General features: G+C 34.6%; 1 protein-coding gene across 2 annotated transcripts in view; it reads left to right on the top strand.

Annotated features, from left to right (window-relative positions):
• Nucleotides 1-25,532, top strand: part of Khdrbs2 (KH RNA binding domain containing, signal transduction associated 2) — a 545,817-nt gene that overhangs the window by 294,881 nt on the left and 225,404 nt on the right. For both annotated transcript variants that reach the window (XM_027938265.2, XM_027938266.2), the window contains exon 4: nucleotides 3,301-3,447. In XM_027938265.2, the coding sequence (XP_027794066.1) occupies nucleotides 3,301-3,447 (147 nt within the window). The remainder of the gene's footprint in view (nucleotides 1-3,300; nucleotides 3,448-25,532) is intronic.

Below are 25,532 nucleotides of genomic sequence, written 5' to 3' on the forward strand. Positions count from 1 at the left end.
TTAAAAAATATTTAAGAGGGTTAAAAATACAGAAACCATCCTACATAATAACTTGGATTTCCAAGTATTGGAGATGAGAACACTCCTCCTGATCAACCACTCTACTGTAGCCACCTTCCTCCTCTTTCACACTTTCTACCACAGTAATGTTTGATTTTTAAAACTCTCAGATTATCTGTGCATGGTAGCACACACCTGTAATCTCAGAGACTCAGGCAGCATACCAAATGTGTCTAGCAAGAATCCCTAAATAACCAGCTGGAAATTTGTTTTGGAAGTAATGAGAAGGGGTCAGGATCAAGAAATCTCTGAATTCACTACTCTAGCATTTATACTCATGCTGAGATGCCCTCTGAATTAACAAGCAGCTTGCATCCCAGCAGGCCCTAAAGAGAAAAGAAATATTTACTACACTTCATGGTACATTGATTCAAAGCTGCTTCTCCTTCCCAAATTGAGAATCGGGCATTAAGAAAAACCATTAAGTCTAAAATTTTAGTTTGACAATCAAGAATGTAAAGAGAGAGCCTAGAGAAGGAGAAAAATCTTTACCATCAGCATCTAAGATAGAACATTAATCTCCAGGATATACAAAGATTTCAAAAAACTTAACACCAAAATTTCCAAGTAGCCCAATAAATGAATGGGCAAGGGAATTGAACAGGACCTTCACCGAAAAAGAAACATGAATGGTCAAAAATATACATGAAAAAAAATGTTCAACATCTCTAGCAATTAGAGAAATGAAAATCAAAACTACACTGAGATTCCATCTCCAGTCAGAGTGGCAATTATCAAGAATACAAGTAACAATAAATATTGCCAAGGATGTGGGGGTAAATGTACACTCATACATTGCTGGTGTATGAGTTGCACAAATTGGTGCAACCAGTCTGGAAAGCAGTATGGAGTTTCTTCAGAAAACTTGGAATGGAGCCTCCATTTGACCTGGTTATTCCACTCCTTGGTTAATACCCAAAGGACATAAAATCAGGATACTGCAGTAACACAGTCACATCAAAGTTCATAGCAGGTAAATTCACAAAAGCCAATCTATGGAACCAACCTAGGTACCCTAACTCAGCAATAAAATAGAATAAAATCATGGGATTTATAGGTTAAATGGATGGAGTTACAGAAAATAATGCTAAGTGAAATTAGGCAATCTCAAAACCCCAAATGCTGAAAGTTTTATTTGATATAAGGAGGCTGATTCATAAAAGGTATAGGGAGGGGGAAAATGGGAAGAATAGATGAACTGTAGATAGGGCAGAAGAGTTAAATGGGAAGGGAGGGGGCACAGGGTAATTAATGATGTTGGAATGTGATGATCATTATTATCCAAAGTATATGTATAAAGACACGAATTGGTGTGAATATATTATGTATATAACCAGAGATATGAAAAATTGTGCTCTATATATGTAATAAGAAGTTTAATGCATTCTGATGTCATATATAAATAAAAAAGGAAAAGAAATGTGGTATATGTACACAATGGAATATTATTCAGCTATAAAGATGAATGGAATTTTGGTGTTTGCTTATAAATGGATGGAACTGGAGAATGTTATGCTAAGTGAAATAAGCCTGTTGCCCCCCCCCAAAAAAAAAGGCAGACTCTTCTCTCTGATATATGGTCGCTAACCCAAAACATCAGGAGAGAATAATAGAAATTCATTGGATTAGACAAAGGGGAATGAAGGGACAGGAGGGGGGATGGAAATAGGAAAAAACAGTAGAATGAATTGGACATAACTTCTTTATCCTTATTTGTAAATACCCGACCAATGTAACCCCACATCATGCACAACCACAAGAAGGAGATCCTAATTGGAACAAGTTGTACTTATTTTGTGTATATATAATGCATGAAAATGCACTCTATTATCATGTTTATCTAGAAAGAACAAATTTTTTAAAAGTTCTAGTCTAAGAGAGAAAGTATTCTTAGGGAAGTAGAGAGTAGATTATGAGTCTGAAAGGTGCTCCTATTGTGAAATTTGAGGAGTTGAAGGACACACACACACACACACACACACATACACACACAGCAGAGCACCTTCCTGTCTCTTTCACAGATCCTTCATGTTCTCAAACACTGTATATTTCTAGTCAGGTACACATTCACATTAGCATGGGTCACACAGTTGACCCATGAAATCAATAGCAGATTTGCTTTTGTTTATCCAGGTTAGGTCTATTCATATGGCTTTTCCATTTAATCTTCAAAGAAAACAAAATTATGTGTTTGAAATTTGAAATTTAATGAAATAAGTGCTCATTGTTTCACTAAGAACTGTTGAGGACAAGAAAGGTACACATAATTAATAATGTGTATGTTAACTTTTTAAACAAATTTTGCTCCTTTGAAATTCCAAAAGAAATGCAAACCTAGCTGCAGGATGAGCTGTTTTTTGAATCTGATCTTTGCTGAAGCTACTTAAGTTTTCTTTTTCCTAATCTGTAATATGTGAATATGTGCAAAATATTGTGATTAGAAATGATATGTGAAAAATGCTTAGTGCACACGAACAAAAATACATTTATCAACATGCAGATTTGCTCTGCATTTACACTGAATTAATCAGGTTTCAATAATGACTTGGGCACAGAACCATATAAAAACAAATCTTATCCAAGAAAATCGTATTGTTGGTTAATCAGATGCTACAGAGCTTTTGCAGAATTAATGCCAACATGATCTTTAACTACCATTCCATTAATGTACCCATGTTGACCAAAACAATGCAGTGAATGACTGAATGATAGAAAACATGTGGGCATGAAGCTCAATGATTACTTTGGCAATGGAAACAGGGACTGGAAGGTAAGCTGTGGTTTTGCCTATGTACCTTTTATCATGAGCAAATAATCTATATATTCTCAAAAAGTAGAGAGTTTAGTTTTTTTAAGGAACATTGTGATAATCTGCTTATTATCTGCAAAATACGATTCATTAGACACACACACAAAAATATTTTCCTTGCAAAATGTAGCAACATGCATGAAAGAGTTAATGGCATTTCTGTGACTTGTTTTCTGATGTTGAGCATTTTCATTTAGCTGATTAAAATCTGTTGTAGATGCATAATTATGTCAGGGCTTTTAAAAGCACTGAAACACTCAAAAATCATTTTAAAAATCTTTAAATGGTTTGTAGCATATTTTTATTTCTCACAGGGTTTCTTTCTACTCGTGGAAAATTTGCTTAGATTATGCCCTTTTGTCATTCTCAGTAAATGTTAAATCAATGCAAAATGAGTAGATTTGTATTTCTAAAAATAACCTCTTTCACAGGAAGAAGAATTAAGGAAGAGTGGGGAAGCCAAATATGCCCACTTGAGTGATGAACTTCATGTATTAATTGAAGTGTTTGCTCCTCCTGGGGAAGCTTATTCACGTATGAGTCATGCATTGGAAGAGATTAAAAAATTCCTGGTTCCCGTAAGTGTTTTCATTTTTTACAAAAGTGCTTCTCTTTGGTGTCTATGTAAAAATGTGCCTTTGATCTTCACGAACTATTTAAAAGGACACTTGTATTTCAAACTATCCATAGGGTTGATACAGAGCTATAATAAATAGGATACCAACATTACTTAGCAAGGGAACTGGCATGTCGTCACATACTGCTGGTTTGATCACAGTATTCATCTTCAGTATATTGCACCTATGCATCAATTCACAGCCATGATGAATAAGATAAACCTGTAAGCCCAAATATATAATTGATGTTATACATTTTTATTGTGTCTTAATCACTAGGCGTGTATTTTTGACAACTTATAATTAACAGAGAAAATACTTATAGGGATAGTAAAAGATGTGATATTTGTAATAGGGCAATGATAATATTTTAAAATAGCAAGTGTATTTTTGTGTGACAGTATGCCAGGTGCTGTCTTTTTATAAAATGTAGTACAAAATGATCAATATTAATAGAGGCAGGTATTTATTGACTTCAAGCAAAAATTAGAAATAAAATATCACTCCTCTATGTGAGAACAATAGAGAATGTTCATTTAGTAAGGCAGCCAATTCAGAGTTGCAAATTGACTAGAAATTTCTACTGATTTCCTAAGAAATAGAGGGAGGCTAAAAGAATGATGTTTCCTAAAGGTTGACAATTTAGCATCCTAGGAGGTAGTCGTTCAAATAGAAATCTTGGCATCGGGCTTAGAACTGGGAATAAGATAATGAGGAGAGAATGCTGAGTGAAGTTTTCTGGAATGTCTGCATCTGTGTGATAGTCTTCTGCAGAAAGAAAGACAGTAGGCTAAGATTCATCTATGAGATGAAGAAACTGTGGATTTCTAAACTAAGTAATATACTCAGAGAAAATGGTGAGATTCATTGATTGGCACTGATTTTGAGAATAGGAAAAGAAAAAAAAAATCTGAGAATTTCCAGAAAGAAAAAAGATCAAGAACTAGCCATGATTTATGTGTCCAATTCAAAAATTAATTTTTGTTAAGACAAGGTTGTAGACCAATCCGATACCAATCTGAGTATTCCTTAACTCGATATGCACACAGACCTGCAGACCTCCCTAAATATATGCATGTTTCTTAGAAATGAGGATGTTCTGTACACTTTTTTTTTTTTTTAGAGAAGATGATCTTTAATTCTCTTAACATTTAAGTCACTCCAATACAACAACAAAATGTCCTTTTTTGTACATATACCACTTTAATCTCCTCTGGAATTCTTCATTTTTAGCCCACATGGAAAACTTTCACTGGCTACAGAACAAGAAAGGAAAAACTTTCTGACGCCAGATGCTGAAGATCAATAGCTATTCCCAAAGTTTATAGCATAATTAAAATGTGTAAGAGGAATAATTTTCTCTTTTTTTTTTTTTTAATTTATCCGAATTTATTATTTTTTTTCTTTTGCCTTCAAACTAAATGCCTAGTGCTATATTGAGGAAGGAATTTCGCTATGTTTAGTTCAGACCAGAACTTTGGTAATATGCATAATATAGAATAAGGCTAGGGCTGCTTATATTACTGACACATTTCATAAATATAGATAAATCATTTAAATTCTCAGGTCTTCAGTTATTCATCTTTAAAATGAAGATAATTATAATTGATTGACCTCTATCACAGATTTTGTGAATATTAAATAGAATAATGCATATGAAAAAACTTAGAACATTATAAAGCACTCCATAAATTATTTTCAAAATGTAATCTGCTGTTACAGTAGATAGAAATATCTAGGAATAACTTTGTGTAGTAAAATATGTTAGGCAAATTAGTATTTCATTGATGCATATAAGTTGGGCTCAGGCTGTTGGCTAAGTCAACCCTCCTTTATTAAAATTATCAATGACATATCTCATATTGAGACCTCAGACTTTATGATACTTGTAATAATTTCACTTGTAGCTTTTCCATCAGATATATATGTGTGAGACAAAGATGGCATCTCTCTTGGTCAGTGCTATATCCCCATCATTTAGCACCATGAAATAAGTGTCTTAGTCACATTTGGGGATGGTACCCCAAATCAAGATATCTCATATATACAGACCCAGATAAAGAATGAAAACCTTCCCTTGGCCAATCTCACTGCCTGTGCCTGGAATTTCATCTCAGTACATAGTTGCTCCTCATTTTGCTTCCGGCACACTGGCTTTTGTTCATCCAACACTCCAGGACCACTGTTCATTAAGGGCCTTTGAAGATTCTTCTCTAAAATGTCAGCACATCTATCTTTCATCATTAAGGAGTCACATTAGATATTAGTATGGCAAGAAATTCTTCCTCAACCACACAATCTAAAGGGCTGCCTCTGTTACCTTCTATCATACCATCCTGTTATGTTTTGTTCACAGTATCACTGCCCACCCTAGTTAACATTCCAATTTATTGTCCCATCATGCCCTAACCCTCTTCGTTTTTCCCCCCCTATCCCTTTGGTACTGATTGAACCACTTAACCACTGAGCTACACCCCTACCCTGCTTTTTTTGTATTTTATTTAGAGGCAGGTTTCACTGAGTTGCTTAGGGACTAAGTTGCTGGTTTTGAACTAGTGATCCTCCTGCCTCAGCCTCCAGAGACACTGGGATTATTGGTGTGTACCACCACACTTGGCCTCTTCACTTATTGATACCTTTTCATCTTTAGCTATTCTATGTATGTTTTACTTATTTGTTTATTGCTGATGTCTTTGCTAGAATATAAACATCATGAAGACTACTAATAACTCTGTCAATGTTCATAAATCTTTCCATCAGTGAAAGTCCTTCTACCTGATTAATTTTTTTTTCTATTTGCCTTGCTGCTTCAGCACCAAAGTAGATATTTGTCTACTTCAGCCATCACCAGAACCATAAGGAACAAAAATGAACTGCCCATTTTTTTAATTATATAAAATCACTTTATTATATAGGTTTCTCCATTAAATGTCAAACTTCATAAAATTCTAGCATTGCTGAACATTAACATTTACAAACATCACAGCAAAGAATTAAAACAATTATAAGCCCATAAGATGTGTTCTAAAATGATAGGCAAGGCAAATGCAGGGCAGGACTCAGAAATTCCATTGACATCTCATTCTGCAAAATAGTCTTTCCATAGTTAGTGCTTTGTACCTTCTCCCTCTTATATGTTATATAAAATTTACAATTTGCCCTTAATCCAAGGGTTTGCTTCATCCAAGGCCACTAACTTTAGAACCTGTAACTCCATGTGAAATGTCTAGATGCTTTAGGATATTGGAAACCAACTGAGTTTTAGCACTTAAATGAATTGTTAAGACTGAAGAATTATTCTTGCCCTGAGGAAAATTCACAGCCTCTTGGTCTCTATTCAGGCACTAGAGCCTTATCAGACGTGGAGTGACTGGGCCATAGATAAGACATTATTAATTTGAACATGGCCAATGTTAAATCTCTAATGTTTTTTTTGTTTTTTATTACAATATTTTATTGGTTGTTCAAAACATTAGAAAGCTCTTGACATATCATATTTCATACATTAGATTCAAGTGGGTTATGAACTCCCATTTTTACCCCAAATAGAGATTGCAGAATCACATCAGTTACACATCCACATTTTTACATGATGCCATATTAGTAACTGTTGTATTCTGCTACATTTCCTATCTTCTACTATCCCCCCTCCCCTCACCTCCCATCTTCTCTCTCTACCCCATCTACTGTAATTCATTTCTCTCCTTGTTTTTTTTTCCATTCCCCTCACAACCTCTTATATGTAATTTTGTATAACAATGAGGGTCTCCTTCCATTTCCATGCAATTTCCCTTTTCTCTCCCTTCCCCCCCCACCTCATGTCTCTGTTTAATGTTAATCTTTTCCTCCTGCTCTTCCTCCCTGCTCTGTTCTTAGTTGCTCTCATTATATCAAAGAAGACATTTGGCATTTGTTTTTTAGGGATTGGCTAGCTTCACTTAGCATAATCTGCTCTAATGCCATCCATTTCCCTGCAAATTCCATGATTTTGTCATTTTTTAGTGCAGAGTAATACTCCATTGTGTATAAATGCCACATTTTTTTATCCATTCATCCATTGAAGGGCATCTGGGTTGGTTCCACAGTCTAGCTATTGTGAATTGTGCTGCTATGAACATCGATGTGGCAGTATCCCTGTAGTATGCTATTTTAAGGTCTTCAGGGAATAGTCCGAGAAGGGCAAAAGCTGGGTCAAATGGTGGTTCCATTCCCAGCTTTCCCAGGAATCTCCATACTGCTTTCCAAATTGCCCGCACCAATTTGCAGTCCCAAAAGTAATGTTTTGGAGATGTGCTATACTAAAGTTTTCCTTACAATTGTTATTTTGTCTTAATATGCAGATTAGGACGATTAAATAAATTATGTGGTGAATAAAGACAAAAGGTATGTTAAGTCCTAAGTTAATATATGCTTCAATAATATTAGTGTACTTCCCTCTGTATGTTGTAAATAGGTGAAGAAATATTGTCATTGTTATATTTTAAGCTATTTCTTTCTTTTATATTTCAGACACCTTTACTATCAGGTATGGTTATGCAGGTTGTGTCTTGTGCAACTCTGGGGTGACAAATATACACCATAATTTGTAAATGGGTCTATTTAAAACCTATAGGGTTCCCTGAATACAAACCCCCCACACTTTTTTTTTTTTTTTGGTGGTGCTAGGGAGTGAATCCAGGGCCTTGTGCATCGGAGGCAAGCACTCTACCAACTGAGCTATATCTCCAGCCCTCAAAGTCCCATTATTTAACCCCACTTAACAGGTTACCTCAAAATATTGGCACTGTTTTATTTTTTCTGATGACTGACTCATCTTCAATGAAACTAAATTAGCAAGTTTTACTATATTGCTTGATTATTAATTCATGATTGAGATAGAATACATTGTCTCATGATTAGAAATGATGAAGCATTCAATGAAATTCTGCTCATTGAATGTGTTTTAGTATCTTTTCACAGAAAAGGTAAGGAGTTTCTGCACAAAGAGTAGATTAGGCTTAGATCACAAATAACATACAAATTACTTTGTTACATTAACCAATAACTATGCTATTCATATATTTTAGAGCTTACACTATTTATTTTTACTAAACCCTGTCCCAAACTCATAATCTTCCCAGTACACAAAGCTATGCAGTGATTACTATTATGAGGGTTGAAAAGCATCTGTCATGTCTAGCTCAAGTCTCTAATGATCCCCACCAGAGGTTGGTATAATTTTAGGAAGAGACAGAGAGATCATTTAAGCCTATGTAAAGATTTACATTTGTGTAAATCCTTTACTAGTATCATTTGTAAGACTTTTAATTCAGTTCAACACAGAAAAACATATGGATTGTTCCAGGTTTTTTCTTTCTTTCATTTGATTGTATGTGTATCTTCTTGATAACCATGATTCTTGAAATGGGGAGTTAGGGAGTATTTCTTCAGGTTGAGACATTGGAACTCCATACAGGAAATCCACCAAGAGTTTGATATGGAGGGCAAGTAAGATCTTTTTTTTTTCTTCTTCTTTAAGATAAAAGCCAACAGAAGGCATTTTTGCTTTCTAAACCTCTTAAAGACTAATGCTGATGCTATAATTGGAAAATGACACTGATTACTAACAGCAATCACACAGGAAAATAAGTGTATGTAAGGAAAATAGAAAAGAAAATCAGATGTTTTCATTCTAGGAAGAATTTCTAGATTTTCATATGCTGAATTTTTTCGAGTGTTTTGAAAGATAAGTATTAAAATGTACCACTGAAATTTATGTTATAATTTGATAAAAGTAGTAATTTTATCAATCTTTTATGCAGGTGAATATATAGGGGTAGAAAATGTCAAACAAATTCCACAAGCTAGTCAAATTTATAGTGATAAATGGTGAGATCTGAAAGGCAGGAGCTGGCAGATATGTTTTTGACTAGCTTATGGAAGGAGTTCAGCACTTACAGCAATAACATAAGCAGGAGAAATATCAGTTACAATATTGAAAAAAAATGTTCAATGCAGTGAGGGAACTCCAATCTATAACCTGGATATCTCTCCTTAAGTGTTGTGGTTATTAAAATATTGTCAAGAATTTTCTCATATTGCTATCTTGAAAACCAATTAATTCCATTTTCTTTCTTGTAATTAACCATATTCTAATAGTGTGGTAACTGATGGAAGTAAGCACAAAGCCACATGAATGTATGTAATTATTACTTCTCAGAAATGTTTCCTGTGTTGCTATAGCACTATGATCATATTCTGATTTTATTTGGAGAAATTTATATTCATCTAATAGTGAACATTTCTTCATATCTGATAAATTATAATGGAATTCAGACATATGTCTTGGATTGTAACTAAAATCATTATTAGTTCCCATAACAGATCTAATAACTATAAGTATTATATTATTATGGAAATCCAAGACTGTTTTCACATTGCTTATTGACTGACTGACATAACCTGGAAGACAGATAAAAGAAGCAGTGAAGAGTAAAATAACCATTTGAATGTGATTTTTCTACAAAACTGAATAAACGTGTATGTGAGCGTGTGTGCATGTGTGTGTCTGCATGTGTATGTTTTACTTCCAGTAAGTGCAGATAATTAAATGCTTACTGCATAGTGATGGGGAAAATTTATGAATCCATGGTTAGGATGATTTATCACTAATCATCTCTGGTCTCACTAGTTGCTCAAGTTCTGAAATCCCCAAGTCTGCTCTTTACAAGAATTTTTGTTGCTTTTTATATGTCCAGAATCATCTTCCCATTTTTATCTATACCACAATTTCAACTTGATCAGTTACTTGTGCCCCATTAGCTAATATTATAATAAAAGTAACTGCTTTTGCAATTCTATAAGTAGTCCCTAACATTCAGGCTTAGCAATATTCCCTGAGAATTTATTGGCATTCTTAAAGATTGGTTGTACCTAAGGTCAAGTTTGCTCTTCAAGGCAAGAATCTCAGGTCTTAAATTTATCAGATTCTTGTACAAGAAGTATTTTAGAAGATTAAATTTTAGTTTATATTTGAAAATCTACTGAATGTTTATTCTGTGCCTGTATATAGGAATATATGCCAACACCAATCATAAATGCATTGACAGATGGAAGCAGCTAAAATGAACTCATGGTTATTGAAGAATTTAGTAAAACTTAAAAAAGGAGGGGTCAGAAAAGTGCCTCAATATCATAATTCATGAGAGTGTATAATTTTAATTTTGTAAATAATTTTAAATAAGTAAAAACTTATACTAATTAATATAACAAATATTTCTGAGCACCAAATAATACACCAAGCTCGATCCTAGAAATTTGTGTTATATTAGTCACTATTCTTATAGAATTTAAAAACAAGAAAACTGTTTTCAAAATTCAGAGTACAAAGATTATCAAGAATTATTTGAAAAATATTGGTGATGAGGGACCATATTGGATAATAAGATGGTTATATAAGGATGATGGTGATGACACAGTATGCAAGAATGAGCAAACAAAGCATGACATTTCTCATATCCATAAAGAGTAATTACTGTCAAAGACCACCACCATACAGACATGGGTCAGTTATCGAATAAGAAAGAAAGAGAAGGGGGAGGTGGGGATGAAGAGATAGCTTCCTAAATGTATTAATGACCCCCGGTCAAAGATTGTATTTCATATGGAAGATGTTAAAAGGCCACCAAAAACTTATAGGCAATAACACATTATGAAACTGATTATTATTTTTGCAAGATTATGTATTTCTGAAATGTGTCTTCAACTTCTGTTCTAGCGATTAGTTCTTACTTTTTAAAGAGCTAATTTGCAGCTACTTAAGATACAATGTAAGCTTATTTTGAATTGCCCTTCCTTGATTAACTGATCTCATTTTACTGCTCTGAAACTCCTTTCAGCAAGCTACAATGGAAAATGCATTAGATTCTCCAAACAGCATTTAAACTAGATATCCAGAGAACTTGGAAAATCACCAAAGAAATGTATCTTCCATCTCATCTTTAATCTTTATGTTCTTTGTTATTATTGTTGGTGCTGTTCCTTTTCTGCTTGTTCTGCCCAATTTCTCTGGGTAATGTAATGAGATTATATATATATATATATATATATATATATATATATATATATATATATATATAGAGAGAGAGAGAGAGAGAGAGAGAGAGAATGAGAGAGAGAGAGATCTATCCACACCATCCACACACATACTCAACAATGCTTTATACCACATGCACAGGTTTTACTGGATGATTTGTACTTTTTTACCCATTATGGTACAAACAATGAGTTTTATTTTTATAACACTCTCATTTTTTTTAAGTTCTGGGGTGGATCTCAGAGAGTCACCTATGTATGCTAGGCAAGCCCTCTACCACTATAGTACTTCCCCACCCATCTTTTCTTATTCTGAATCATGTATTGAACAAATTACACAGTGTTCCACTCATTTCTTTAAAAAGAGCCTCAATTTAGGCCATGCAGGTATTAAGAAGCTGAGTTATTTCCAATTAATACTTTCAATTTCACATACAATTCTAATTCCTACCTCGCTGTTACAGTCTTAGGCTGATATGTATGGCATGGGGATAGCAGTGGGGAAAGACAGTGTGGTCCTCTCATTAATCTCCTTCTACCTTTCTCCACACCAGCTCAGACTGGTCCCAGAGCTTGGTGAATGGTCATGTATGATAGACTGGGAGATGATGTGAAATTGTAAGACATGCTGTAAAACTAGTTCTAGAATCATCTGATTGGCTTGTTTTTGTTTGAATCTTCATTTCAAATAGTTCTCTCTGATGGGCTCTCTGACTGGTGGATGGCTGCAGACCCTCAATTGACTTGGTTTCTTACTTGGAGCTGAAAGCTGCTGCTATGCACTTTTGTCTCAGGAATCTTTACTATCTTCCTGCTTCTGGTGTTATAGATCAGCTCTGTTCTATATGTTAATTACTCATTTGTTTACTGTTGGCTTCTCCAGTAGAATATTACGATAGGGATGTGAGCTCAGCTCTGGCTCTCTTCTCATTGGCCCTTCCTGGAAATGGTTACCTCTTCAATTGGGTAGCTTTAGTCTGTCAGAGAAATTCTCTACCTGTTGCCTATTTTCCTTTCTTAAACTTTCTGTTTTCTTCTTTTGTAACTCCTTTCACATGGGAAATCCCCTGGATCTTTCTTCCACTTGTGTTTGTCTACTGATTCTAACTCCTTGTTTTGCTTGGCAATCCTTCTGCACAGTCTGCTGAGCCACAAATTCAGGACACAACTGTGAGGATGCTCTTTCCATCCTTCTGAGTTGTTTAAGTGGGAAATCATGTAGATACAGTGCTCACTCTTTAGTTTGGTTTTGTTTTTTCGGGAAATACTGTAACTGTATTATCTTAGCTCTATCTTCAGGTGTTTGTTTGTTTGTTTGTTTTGTTTTGTTTTCCCCACTTTGGGTCTCTCTCTGTTCCCTCTGGCAGCATTATTACCTTGGGCAGGTTTTCCAATGGCCCTTGCTCTATGGCTGTTCTTTCTTCTGTTGTTTTTCTTTCTTAATTTTGAGTCTGTTTTTTTAGGTACCTTTAGTGGCACTTGTCCTTTAGAGTAGTAAAAATGGAGCAGCCTTCCCACAAAGATTCAAAATGAAGAGCCTTGGAGGCCATCAATGGTTATGCTGGGTACTGTGGTGCAAGTTTGTTATCCCTGCTACTCAGGAGGCTGAGGCAGGAGACTTGCAAGTTTAAGGCCAGCCTGGGCAATGTTGAGAGACCTTGTCTCAAAATTTAAAAGCAAGATAAAAAGTAAAAGGCCTGGAGATTCTAGCTCAGTGGTAAATCATACATGAGGCCATCGATTCAGTTCCCAGCACCACACAGGCGCACACAAATAAATAAATAATTAATCTTAATGAAAAACCTGAAAAGCACATCCTTTTGCTCCAGTCTGCTTGAACTCTCCTATATTTGACAGTCTACCCATTTAGGTACTTTTTGGCTTCATTCTGGCCAGAGATCATAGGTAGACCCAAGATGGTCTGTGTCAAATTTGCACATGGTTGGAGTATAAATTATTGTAATCCAAACTCTCCTAAATATTCACTCTACCATTACCATTCTGTGATGTTCTAGAGTTGGTCTTTCTTCTTTCACTCCACTCAGAGTGAGTAAAAGCCTTTGCTGTCACTTATCTTACCTAGACCTCCCAGAAACCAGTCATGTGTACAAGCTTCTGAGAATCCCAGCTTCTGTTGGACCTAAATGACATTGGTATGTAAGAATAATAAGGAAAAGGAAAGGACCTACATTCAACTCACTATCTTTCTCGCAAAACTAAGTTGGTTTACTGAGTTCTCTTTGTATTTAGCCTATAGAAACATCCAAAGTGATTCTGTAGGTACCAAAAATTTTAAATTTTATTGGTTATATATCATATGCCACTTCTAAAATATTGACAACGTTGTTCAAATCAGAAATTATATAATTTAAATCAAATAATGTAATATTCTATAAGAGAAAAGGCATCATATTCACCAAACATCTACCTCTATAAAATCTAGGTACATAGATTTTTCTGTATGTTTTACACAGATAAAGTCAAATATATATATATATATATATATATATCGTAATGGAGGCTATTATTTAATGATATAAATATTATGGTAAATTATTATGTAACCTGAGCATTCATTTAACTTACAAATCCATCAATAACAATTCTTTCTTTTAACAACATGTTGTGAGATTGAAATGTGAATAATGGGTGTATAAGGATGGTAGTGATGCCATGTTTGATTACTGAATCACTGGGGCAATGTCGGGAGTCATTCTGGACAGGAGCTATGTATGTGGTAAGCCAGCCATGGGATGTTTGTATTGTAAATTATGATCATTGAGCACACAAAGTGAACTGGACTGACGTTGCTTTTCTGTGCTTGCGAAGTATGTGTCCTTTTCGCTCACTCTGCTTATGATCCCCACACAGCACTTGAGATGGGCATGGTCCTCCAAGATGTCAGTCAATCTGCTGATGGTAAGACATCAGGAAGCTAGACTCAACCCCCTGAAAGCTGACCCCTTCCCTCATTTGAATGGCTTCTTCCCAAAAGAGTTCAGAATATGCTCCTCCCTCTCTTTCTTGCCTGCCTTGTCCCCATTGTGGGAGCTGAGGGTAAGAAGCTGTCGCTGACCCCCCCCAAAAAAGGTACTTTCTGTGTCTGTATCTTTATTTAGTCCCCAAATTCACTTGGAGTGACCCTGACCATTTTAGTCATGTGTTGTGACAGGGCGATATGGTACTGTGCTTGTATAATGAAAATCATCACTTACAGCATTTCTATTTACATAATGAGTCAATAGTGATTTTTTGAAAATCTGCTTACTTTTGGGTTGCTACTATGTCTCAGATATTCTTTGTTCACTTCATTTTCTTTGTTCTGAAGTTCAGAATTTTCGGGGTTGGCTGCTAAAATATGGACATTTCCATTGTGTCTTATAACAAGATTAATAGAATTTTACAGTTTTAAGAGACTCTACATGATTTGTTTTCCACCACATTTCTCATCTGGGACTTCACATTTTCCAACTAGTATTTATCTTTGTTTCGGTCACAAAAAATTTGACCTCACAGATTCTTGTAATAATTTCACCCTGTCTCGCTGGTTTTGTCTGATACCCAGGGCACCCAGAACAGATAGAAAACAGCATCTGCTATTGCATATTTTCCCAAGATGAGTTACATTTTACTCCTCTCTGCCCTTTCCTTCTCATTTCTAATTTTCTTGTTATTTGAGGAATTTGTGAAGCTTTAGAAGAATATTTTTAAGCAAGGATAGATATTATAATCAGAGGAAATTTCTTTTGAAGGAGAAACGAGAACCTCCCACAAATATCATGCATATGACAATTCTCCTTAAACCAGTTAATATCTACACTACACTGAGTAAACTATTCCCCCCGTGAAATATGGATATTGCCCTACCCCAGACACAGTTTTAAAAACAAAAGACACCCATGAATAAGAAGCATTCTTTATATTTAAAGAAGTATGCTGAGTTGCTAATATGAGCAATTTGGGAGTAAGTGCACAAGTTTATGATAAAAGGGGAGTAACCCTTATGGTAGAAGTTAGATACTCTAACTAAAACATTTCAAAACACATATTACCCCTATATGAATGGCATTATTAAACTTATGAAAAAAGATCATATTGTTTCCAAAACTTATTTAGGTACCCTGCTTTACTGGCATCAAGTCTAGACCTCTTTGTCACAGGAAATTTTTACTATGTAAAAGCTTATATTTTCATGCTTATATTCAGTTATTTATAAAATTGTAGAGCTAGAAGGAATTTTTAAGTTCAGAACAATTTTGCAAGGTTGTTTAAATATTGATGGTTGGGGAGATGCTTGAAAATATTTTATGTTTCTTTATTTGATTGATTGATTGATTCTGGAGATTGAACCCAGGGGTGCTTATCCACTGAGACATACCCCCCACCTTTTTTATATATTATTTTAAGACAGGATCTTGGGAAGTTTCTTAGGGCTTTGCTAAGTTGCTGAGGCTGGCTTTGAATTCACAATCCTCTTGCCTCAGCCTGCCCAGTTTAGATTACAGGCATGCACCACCATGCCTGTAATTATTTCGATTTTTGCCAGTACCTTAAGGAATTTTCAGAGACATTGAGCTCTTAAAGAAGGCCCTCTGAAAACCACTAGTAAAATATAACCCTCATTTTACCAACAAGCTATCAGTGTGGATGACAAGAGATATGGACTGGATGCCTACCTCCTCATCAGGTTAATTTTCAAAATGTGAAGGCCCAGATGCTACAAGATCACTGATACCACATTGGAAAGGACTGAGGAAGTCACTCGGTGGAGGCTATGGTTCTGTACTTAGCCTTAGGTGCCTTCATATTTATATCATCCTATAATGCCTATAGAAAAGTTTGGACTCAATATCATTCAGGAAGTATTCGGCAATATTATTTTTTAGTGGTAAAGCAGGTGCAGTTTTTCTTACAAATTCTTAGATACTTCAAAAATATTTTTATGACTGTTTTTTCAGGACCTCCTTCATGCTTCTGCCTTCTGATTTTCATAGTATCAATGCACTAGTGAAAGAACTTTACAGTTATTTTAAACATAGATATGTCGTATGTGAAGAACTCCTGTGGTATGAGTAGAAGCATAAAAATAATGTGAGTTGGAATTACAGATTGCCAAAAAGTAGCTGATGCTCCTTATGTTACAGCATCGTCCTTCTCAGTGTTAGTAGTCGTGGTTAATGGTACACTGCATTAAAATGCATCAGAAACTTGGCTGCAGAAGGAAAAGAGGGAATGAGACAATAACCAAAACAATTATTTTTCCTCAAGAATAAGAATAAATCACTCTCTCTTTGAAATTACCATTTTGAACCTTTAGGATCTTCTTACCTGTAAAAACAATTATACATTTAACTGGTATCTTATACCTTTTGGAAAGGGCAGAGGGAAATGGTGTATTTTCTGTGGGGTGGGTGTGGGGGAGACAAAGAAATATGGAGGGTAGGGAAACCAGTTATACAGAGCTTTGCAAAGAATGAATTACACTGTGAGTCCAGGGCGGCATAGGGAATCTCTGGAGTATTTTAGACATTAAGGTGACGCCCATCTCTCTGTCTCTATGTGTCTGTATATCACTCAACTCTTCCCACCTGACTTCCTTACCAGTTTTCTCTGTGTTCACCTGTATTCCAGGGCTTCTTCTCACTCACCTTTGGGACCCCTGAGCCTGGTGTGCTCTCACAGGTCCTGCTCTCTTTTCCTCCTGGCCCTTTGGATCTCTCCTATCAGCTAAAGCTCAAATGTTGCCTCTTGTTCTTGTTTTTGATTACTGATTCTAATTTTGCAGGTTGAAAAATTGGCTTAAATTTCAAACTACATTCAAATAAAGCTAATTATTTTTGCATCAAATTTCACAGATATACTGTGATTCACTGTTATCTTAAGTATATTGTTTTTCATTTTGTTTCCTCTCTTCCTATTTCTGTCTTTCCTTTTCTCCCTCAAATTACAGTGGCTTATTTAGGTATGTTTTCTTATAAGGATAGGGAAAGACCAATAGTTTAAACATGGTATATTATTGTAACGTCATGTCTTGCTATATTTGTATGACTTTAACTAAATTTAAGAATTTAATATCTTATTTTTATTGATTTTTTTAGAAAATAAATGACAGCAGAATGCATTACAATTCTTATTACACATATACTAAAGAGTTCTAAATATTAAAGGAAAATAGCAAAATCCTGCTTTCCCTTAAAATTCATCTTCCTTAAGAAAATATACAATTTTTCATATCTCTGGTTGTATATAAATTATGTTGACACCAATTCATGTCTTAATACAAGTACTTTGGATGATAATGATCATCATATTCCATCATTGTTTCTAACCTTCTGCCCCCTCTCTTTCCCTCCCACCCCTCTGCCCTATCTAGAGTTCCTCTATTCCTCCCATGTTCCCCCTCCCTACCCCACTATGAATCAATCTCTTTATATCAGATAAAACATTCGGCATTTTTTTTGCATATGTTTAATAGGGCTGAATTTTATTGATTTATTTTTTTAATTAATTGTTGATGGACTTTTATTTTATTTATTTGTATGTGGTGCTGAGAATCAAACTCAGTGCCTTATGCATGCTAGGCAAACGCACTACCATGAGCCACAACCTCAGCCCCAGGGATAAATTTTAAAGGAAAATATTCTCTTAACATTTAAAAATTCTTCAGAATCCAGGGACTGGAGTTGTGGCTCAGTGGTAGAGGATTTGCCAAGCATATGTGAGGCACTGGGTTCCATCCTCAATGCCATATAAAATAAATGAATGAATAAAAGGCATTGTGTCCATCTACAACAAATATATATATATATATATATATATATATATATATATATATATATACATACATATATATACACACATATATATATATATATATATATATATATATATATATATATATAAATTATTCAGGTTCAATGTAAAATTGACAAATGAGCTAAATAGTTTTAAATTTTAAAGGAAAATAGCAAAATCCTGCTTTCCCTTAAAATCCATCTTCCTTAAGCATATGTAATTTTAATAGATCTCAGTGTATAACACTATCCCATAATTTAATAAATATGTAGTCAAAATTATTTAATAAATTTCCCAAATATGTCATTAATACTTTTTAAATTCATTTGATTTGTAGAAATTCTGAGTGTATGAATTAATGAATATTTTTGAATAATGCTAACATTTACGGAGATGTTTTCTTTAAATACAGGATAAGGAGGGGCATAGAAAAAGAATTAAATTGTCAGCCAACAGTTCTCACCTCATTCCAATGGTTTAATCGAATCTCAGGGTTCTTAGTATTTACCTTCCAAAAAAAACAAATGAGCCCAGAGTAGAATAGTCATGTAGTATTGTTAAATGGCATGTGGCTAGTGATGGCATTAAGAATTGTCTATCATAGCTAGGCGCAGTGGTGCATGCCTGTAATCCCAGCTGCTTGGGAGGCTGAGACAGAAGGATCACCAGTTCAAAGCCAGCCTCAGCAAAAGCAAGGCACTAAGCAACTCAGTGAGACCCTGTCTCTAAATAAGACACAAAATAAGGCTGGGGATGTGGTTCAGTAGTCGAGTTCCCCTGAGTTCAATCCCTGGAACATGCCCCCCCCCAAAAAAAAAGGATTGGGCTATAACATTGTATAAAGTCAAAAGGACATATTGTATGAGTTATATTTTCTATAGTACTTCTTATACTCACATGTATCACTGATCACTTGGAAGACACTTTGAGAGCTAGATGAAACCCGGGATACTCTACCCAGAAAAAATGTACATGAACATTTACCACAGTGCATAAAAGTCCAGAGGATTCTTTTTTTATAGGTCCAATATAGAGGAAGCTTATACAAGAAAAATCAAAGTCTTGGTATGGGAGAAATATAAAATTGGATGACTAAAACTGCATTAAGTTGCTAGATTTTTTCTATATTAGAAATTAAATGATATATATTGAAAAGCACAAGTCATTTTGCCTCAGACTACCTGAAGATAGTTATAATAGAAAAATAGGCTTCTAGTAATCTCTTAAATGAATGAATATTTTATCTTACAATGAGGTAATTTTATCACCAAACAGTAATTCATTACCTTTCACAGAGTAATTCTCTCTTCCAAATTTTATTTGAAGCATGATGCAAATGCTATATCAATTATACTACATTTGAAATGTATTTCATCTTGAGGTTTCTTTTCTCCCAATATCAACCATAACACTTGGTCTGATACCGCAGGAGAAAAGGGTCTGTATACTCTGAATAAATATGAAACTTTAATGTCTATTGCTTACTGACCTTAAACTTCTTATTTAAGTAATAAAATGAGGAAATATAACTCATTATTAAAAAATATACGCAAGAGTAAAGAAACCTAACTATGAGATTTTGATTAAAATTTAAATTAACTTTTTGTAGTCACTCAAACTTCCCCTTACAACTGAATTGATTCTCTAAACATTATCCATCAAAGTATCTGTAATCCATCCCACTGCTCTCAACTCTCCTTTGTGAGAAATGCCTTAACTTGTCCTCTAAAATAGGAAACATTTTTACCAGACTCTAGAATATCCATATCTGTAAATATGCATACATTTTTATTGCCAATTCTTTTGGAATAAAAAATAACAGTAAAATATAATGGAAGAAATGTTACCATGTGTCAGTGACCAGAGAGAATGTTTTTAGGATGTCGGATTTTCTACTGTCCTCCAATTTAATCAATCTGAAAAATATCAGTCCTCCCTCACTCCTTACTTGCTATTTGCTTGCATTGAACGTGGGGTTTAAATGGCAGGAAGTGAAATTAATTTGAAAACTAAACAACTCTCACACCATATTTGACTTTTATTATCTGCTGTAAATACTTTGAGATCAGGTAAGAGTAGGAAATTAATGTCCTCCTGAGGTCATGACAGGCCTGGCTCTGGGTCATACTTGTAGCACTCTGGAATCCAGGCTCACTAACATCTTTTCAAGTCCATCAAACTTCCAGAACCATAATATAGATATAGCTGTGATTGATGGGGGGGTGGGGTAAAGGGCAGATGTTTCAAAACCACTGAGACTGGGGTACATTACAAACCCAAAACTTCCCAAAAGGGAGCAGAATACAGCCTATTCCCCCCACTAGCCCTGAGGCTGTTGTCACCAAATTTCAGCATTTTACTTAATTTTTTCCATCTCTTATTTAAAAAAAACAGCATCATTCTTTCCTTTTATAAACAGCATCAAAACTTAGCTTACCCTCAACCAAGTGCAATCATTAATAAATCTCTATAATATGTTGGTACTCGTGAACTAGATATATAAAGCCATTCCAAAGTGAAACATTAATGCCTAATATTTCTAGACATCCAGATGTTTATACATGTATAAACACTATGGAACAAAACGTACTGAAACTTTTCTAATTTTTTTTTTCTAATTTTTGTTGACAAACTCCATTTTTGCCTAAACACCTGTATGGAAATTTGTTTAAGTAGTTTTCTTTTAAAGCACATTGCTATTGATGTTTGGCTCATTCATCTGTTATTGATATTATGATTTGAATGTCAGAATCACTTGAAAGCTAGACCAAGACAATGATTGCTTAATTTATCATTTAGAAAATTCAAAGTTTGTTAATTATATTAGCTAATTAAATAAATCAGAAGTTACTTTTAAAACTTCAAGACTCAGATTATAAAAGTTTATAGTAGACTGTTAATTTTAAAGAAGAAATAAATGTTTATTTTCCAAAAATAGTCAATCTACTTTCAGAAATGAAAAAAAAATGATCAGTATACTAGTGCACTTTTAATATACTAGAGAGAAGAATGAATTGACAGTGAATATGCTATTTGCAATTGTGTCTATCCTTTCTCCACCATGAAACACAGCTTCCTAAAATCAGAAATCAGAGTTAAACCATACTTCTAAGCCCCATGCTGCTTGATAACTCTACATGCACTGTCAGCCTCAATTAATATTGATTGATAGAAGTAGCCTCTTAAAATGTGTACAGGTTAAAAACTTTAACTGAATTTTTGTATTTGCCAGAAATTCTTCTACAGCCTATCATGTTGGTCCTAAGGAGAAATGCTGTCTATAACACTAATTTCTATACAACAAACAATTAATGATGAATTTTTAGCTTCATTCTCTTTCTTTTTTATAAGCAAATCTATGTGGTAATGAGCTGCAGTACATGGAGGTTTGATATTTTCGTACCGCAGTATATTCAGAGAGAAAGGAGTACATTTATGGATCTATCATCCATCTTTATGTCTCATTAGATGGCATAAAGTCAGCTGCAAAACAGAATTGAGATTGGCCATTCAAGAGGGCCCAGGATGAGTCTTAAAAGTTGTCTTTTTTATTTTTATTTTTTTATGTATAAGCTTGTATAGTTAGGTGTAAACGGGGAGAAAAAGTTTTTCTTCAGCTTACTTTATAAAATATAGCAAAAAAAATTCTAATTTATAGATCACAGAAGTTATCTTCTTTGGTTCACTTGGATTTGTCAGGGATCATATACAGGCTTTCTTAGCAGAATGTGGGAATGAAGAAAAGCCTGTAAGATTCTACAGCCTGTGTTAGCAACTTCCTTGTGTTTAGATCAGGGTAGAGCATCATTTCCCAAAATATTCTGTAGAACATTCACTTCACACAGTGGTCTGTGGGGAAAAAATTAGCGAATTCCTGTGGGCAATTAAGTTTAGAAAATTCTTCCTTTGGATATTTTTCTCTTCGGGAGTCACAGTCCAATTTCCACTTTAAAATTTCTGAGATGTTCTGCAGTGAAGAAGTTGAACTGTTTTTTGTTATTTGTTTGTTTGCTTATTTATTTAGTGCTTGGTATTGAACCCAGAACCTTGCATGTGCTAAGCACATGCTCTATACAGAGGCACACTCCTGAACTAATTTTTTAAATCCACTTTGCAATATCTACTTGAGCAAGTATCCCTTTTTTCAGCAAGTTGTTTTTTTTTTAATTATTTATTTTCAACACACCTTAGAAAATGTAATGCTATAGCATGATTTTACTGAGTCTTTAAGACAATGATATTTACCTTGCCCTGAAATTTCTGTACTTACAGGTATTCCCTTCAATTCAGTTACTAAAATGTCATTGTTCATATCTTCATAGTATATTCCATATCATTAAGTGCAATGAATTTTAATTATTTTAAGCCAAACTTCAGCGCATGCTCAGAATATCACCTTAGCCAAATCAATGTGGAATATAGTCTGCTATGAAGGTATATATATCAGTACCAATGCTCCTGCAATCATATTTATCCCCATGTTGTATTTCACTGGCTTATAGTAACCAACTCAAGTAGAGGGTGAAAATTAACCAATAATCTATCAATATTCCTACTATTGAGAGCCATTTCTCTTTAATCATACTTGCATTCTTTTGGAGACTTATTCATACATTTGATATCACATTTAAAATACAAATTCTACCTTCCAGAGCCAGTGTTCCACACTGGGAGACAGAGGGATATATTCTGTATATCTGATTTGTATAAAATTAACATGATACTTTACTGTTACATTCTAATATTTATGTGGTCTACATTACTATCATTATTATGTAATTTTTGTCATAAAACAAATATGAAAATCAATAATAAAAATAGTTAATCTGACAAATATCTTCTAACTATAAAAAGATGTTTAATATTGGAAATTTTAATAGCTGTGTTATGTGGTGCCCAAAATCAAACCCAGAGCCTCATGTGTATTTTCCATACACTCTACCACTGAGCCATACTCAGGTTTATTGTTGAAAAAATGAACATATCATCCATAATGTAGTAACTGTACTTTTATATCAGTTGTAAGACAAATTTTACATACAAATATAAAATGTAAATACCTTGGCAAAACCTTAATGCCTCTCATAAAATTAAAATCTGACACCTTATGGTCTTCCCTTGAATTGAAACCACTACAATGGAGCACAGAATTGGGCCATGCATGCTATTCTGACCATATATTAGAGCAATTATTTCCTGAGAATAGTCTTAAATGTATCTACTTGTTATGGTTTGCTCATGAAATGCCCCCAAAAGCTCATCTCATATCTCATGTGTTGAAGGTTTGGTCCCCAACAATACAGTGTTCAGAGGTGGGGCTTATGGGAAGTGGTGGGAACACCTCTTGTCCCTGGATCCTGTCTCCCACCCCTCCTCCTTCCTGCTGTCTTGAGCCTAGCAGCTTTCCTCTGCCAGGCCGTTCAGCCATGATGTTCTGCTTCATCTCAGGCCCAGAGCAATAGAGCTAGCCAACCACGAACTGAAACCTCTGAAATTGTGAGCCAAAATAAACTTTTCCTACTTTCAGTTGATTATGTCAAGTATTTTAGTCACAACAGTGAAAAGCTGATAAATATACCATAGTTCCTCTGTCATCTCAAGCTGATCAAGAGGAGAGATCATATTTCCTTCTACCAAGGCAAGCATTCTAATCAGAGCCCTTTTTTATTTCTCAACCATTAATCATCACTAGCACTTCTGTAAGTCAGTAATAACCAAAACTAGTCTTGTGTCAGTGTAAAAACCAGTTTTTTTTCAAAGCATATGGTTATACTTTTGAATGACAACACAATAGACCTGCCCTATAGATCCTGCCAGATATTATAAACTCAGACTCTCAGCTGCTTAATTCCTATCAAACTTTACTTGTGAGGCACAGTGCTTATTGAAGATTACCTAAAAGATATACTTGCCTCTAGAACATGAAGAATTCATGAATTTTATTTCCTAGGGTATTTCTTATGGAACACAAGTCCTCGTAGGGTCTCTGTAAATAGTGTGTGCTTGCGCGCATGTGTGTGTGTGCATGCATGCACACACACATACACACACCATATATTTGTGTGATCACATTGTTCTACTTAGAGCAACGTTTTATATGATAGCCTTATGAAATGTGCTGTTGCATGTCTGGTCTCCACACAGTCTATTTCAACACATATACGAGAAGGATCACTTTTTAAATATAATGTGGATCATTTCCATCTTGTACTTAATTAAAAACCTACAGTGTCTCTCTGCTTTGTACTGAGTAAAAGCTAAAGACTTTATATGGTCTTTTAAAGCCTATATGATTTTCTTACATCATGTTTTCTGTCTGAACTTTTGTCCTACACTCTTCCTCTTTTTGTCTCACCATCTCACTCTACCTCTAGTAAAAGTAGCTTGCCCCCTCCTAAAGGTGTTTGGATGTTCTGTTCCTCTACATGAATACCCTCCTTCACCCACCTTGATTCAGCACCATAGACTTCCTCACCTTTTTCAAATCTCAGGGCAGATATGATTCCCAACAACCTTACTTAAAAATGTCTGGCTCCCTCTCCCAGCACTCTCCATTCCCCTTAACTTCTTATATTCTTATCTTTCTGGAAAGCCCTCCTCACCTATTTTAAACTACCTCATGAATATGCTTAACTATTAGGCCTATTGTTTATGATCTGACTCCCCTTAGTAGAAAGTACAATCCAGTGAACTATTTTATTCATTGACTATCAACATTGAAAAGAAAAATGCCTGGCCATAATAAGTACTTGGTAAATAATTTTCAGATGAATCAATGAATGGAAGTTTATTGGTTGGACAAATCACTGCATGAAAATTTATTGAAGGGCTGTTGTCATATTTAATATAATATTCACCTTCTTAAGTAGTCTCAGGGAAAATTTCTTAGTGTTCTCTTTATTCAGTATAATACTCACTTCCAAGTTGTACCCTAAGTTGAGTTGAGGCCAGAAAATAAGGGTAAATTGTAGTACGACTACTACCCACCAATGCTGTTCCAAATTGTGGTGTTCCTTACAAGTCCTCATGAAACTGTTTACTTTTTAAATTTTTCAAATAACTTCTCCCTGTTTTCAATGGGAAAAATGTCATTGTTCATATCTTTATAGTATATCCTATATCACTAAGTGCCATGAATTTTAATTATTTTAAGCCCAAATAATTTGTGTAGAGTGTGA

The sequence above is a fragment of the Marmota flaviventris genome, chromosome 6, assembly GCF_047511675.1.
Source record: "Marmota flaviventris isolate mMarFla1 chromosome 6, mMarFla1.hap1, whole genome shotgun sequence".
Taxonomy (NCBI): Eukaryota; Metazoa; Chordata; class Mammalia; order Rodentia; family Sciuridae; genus Marmota; species Marmota flaviventris.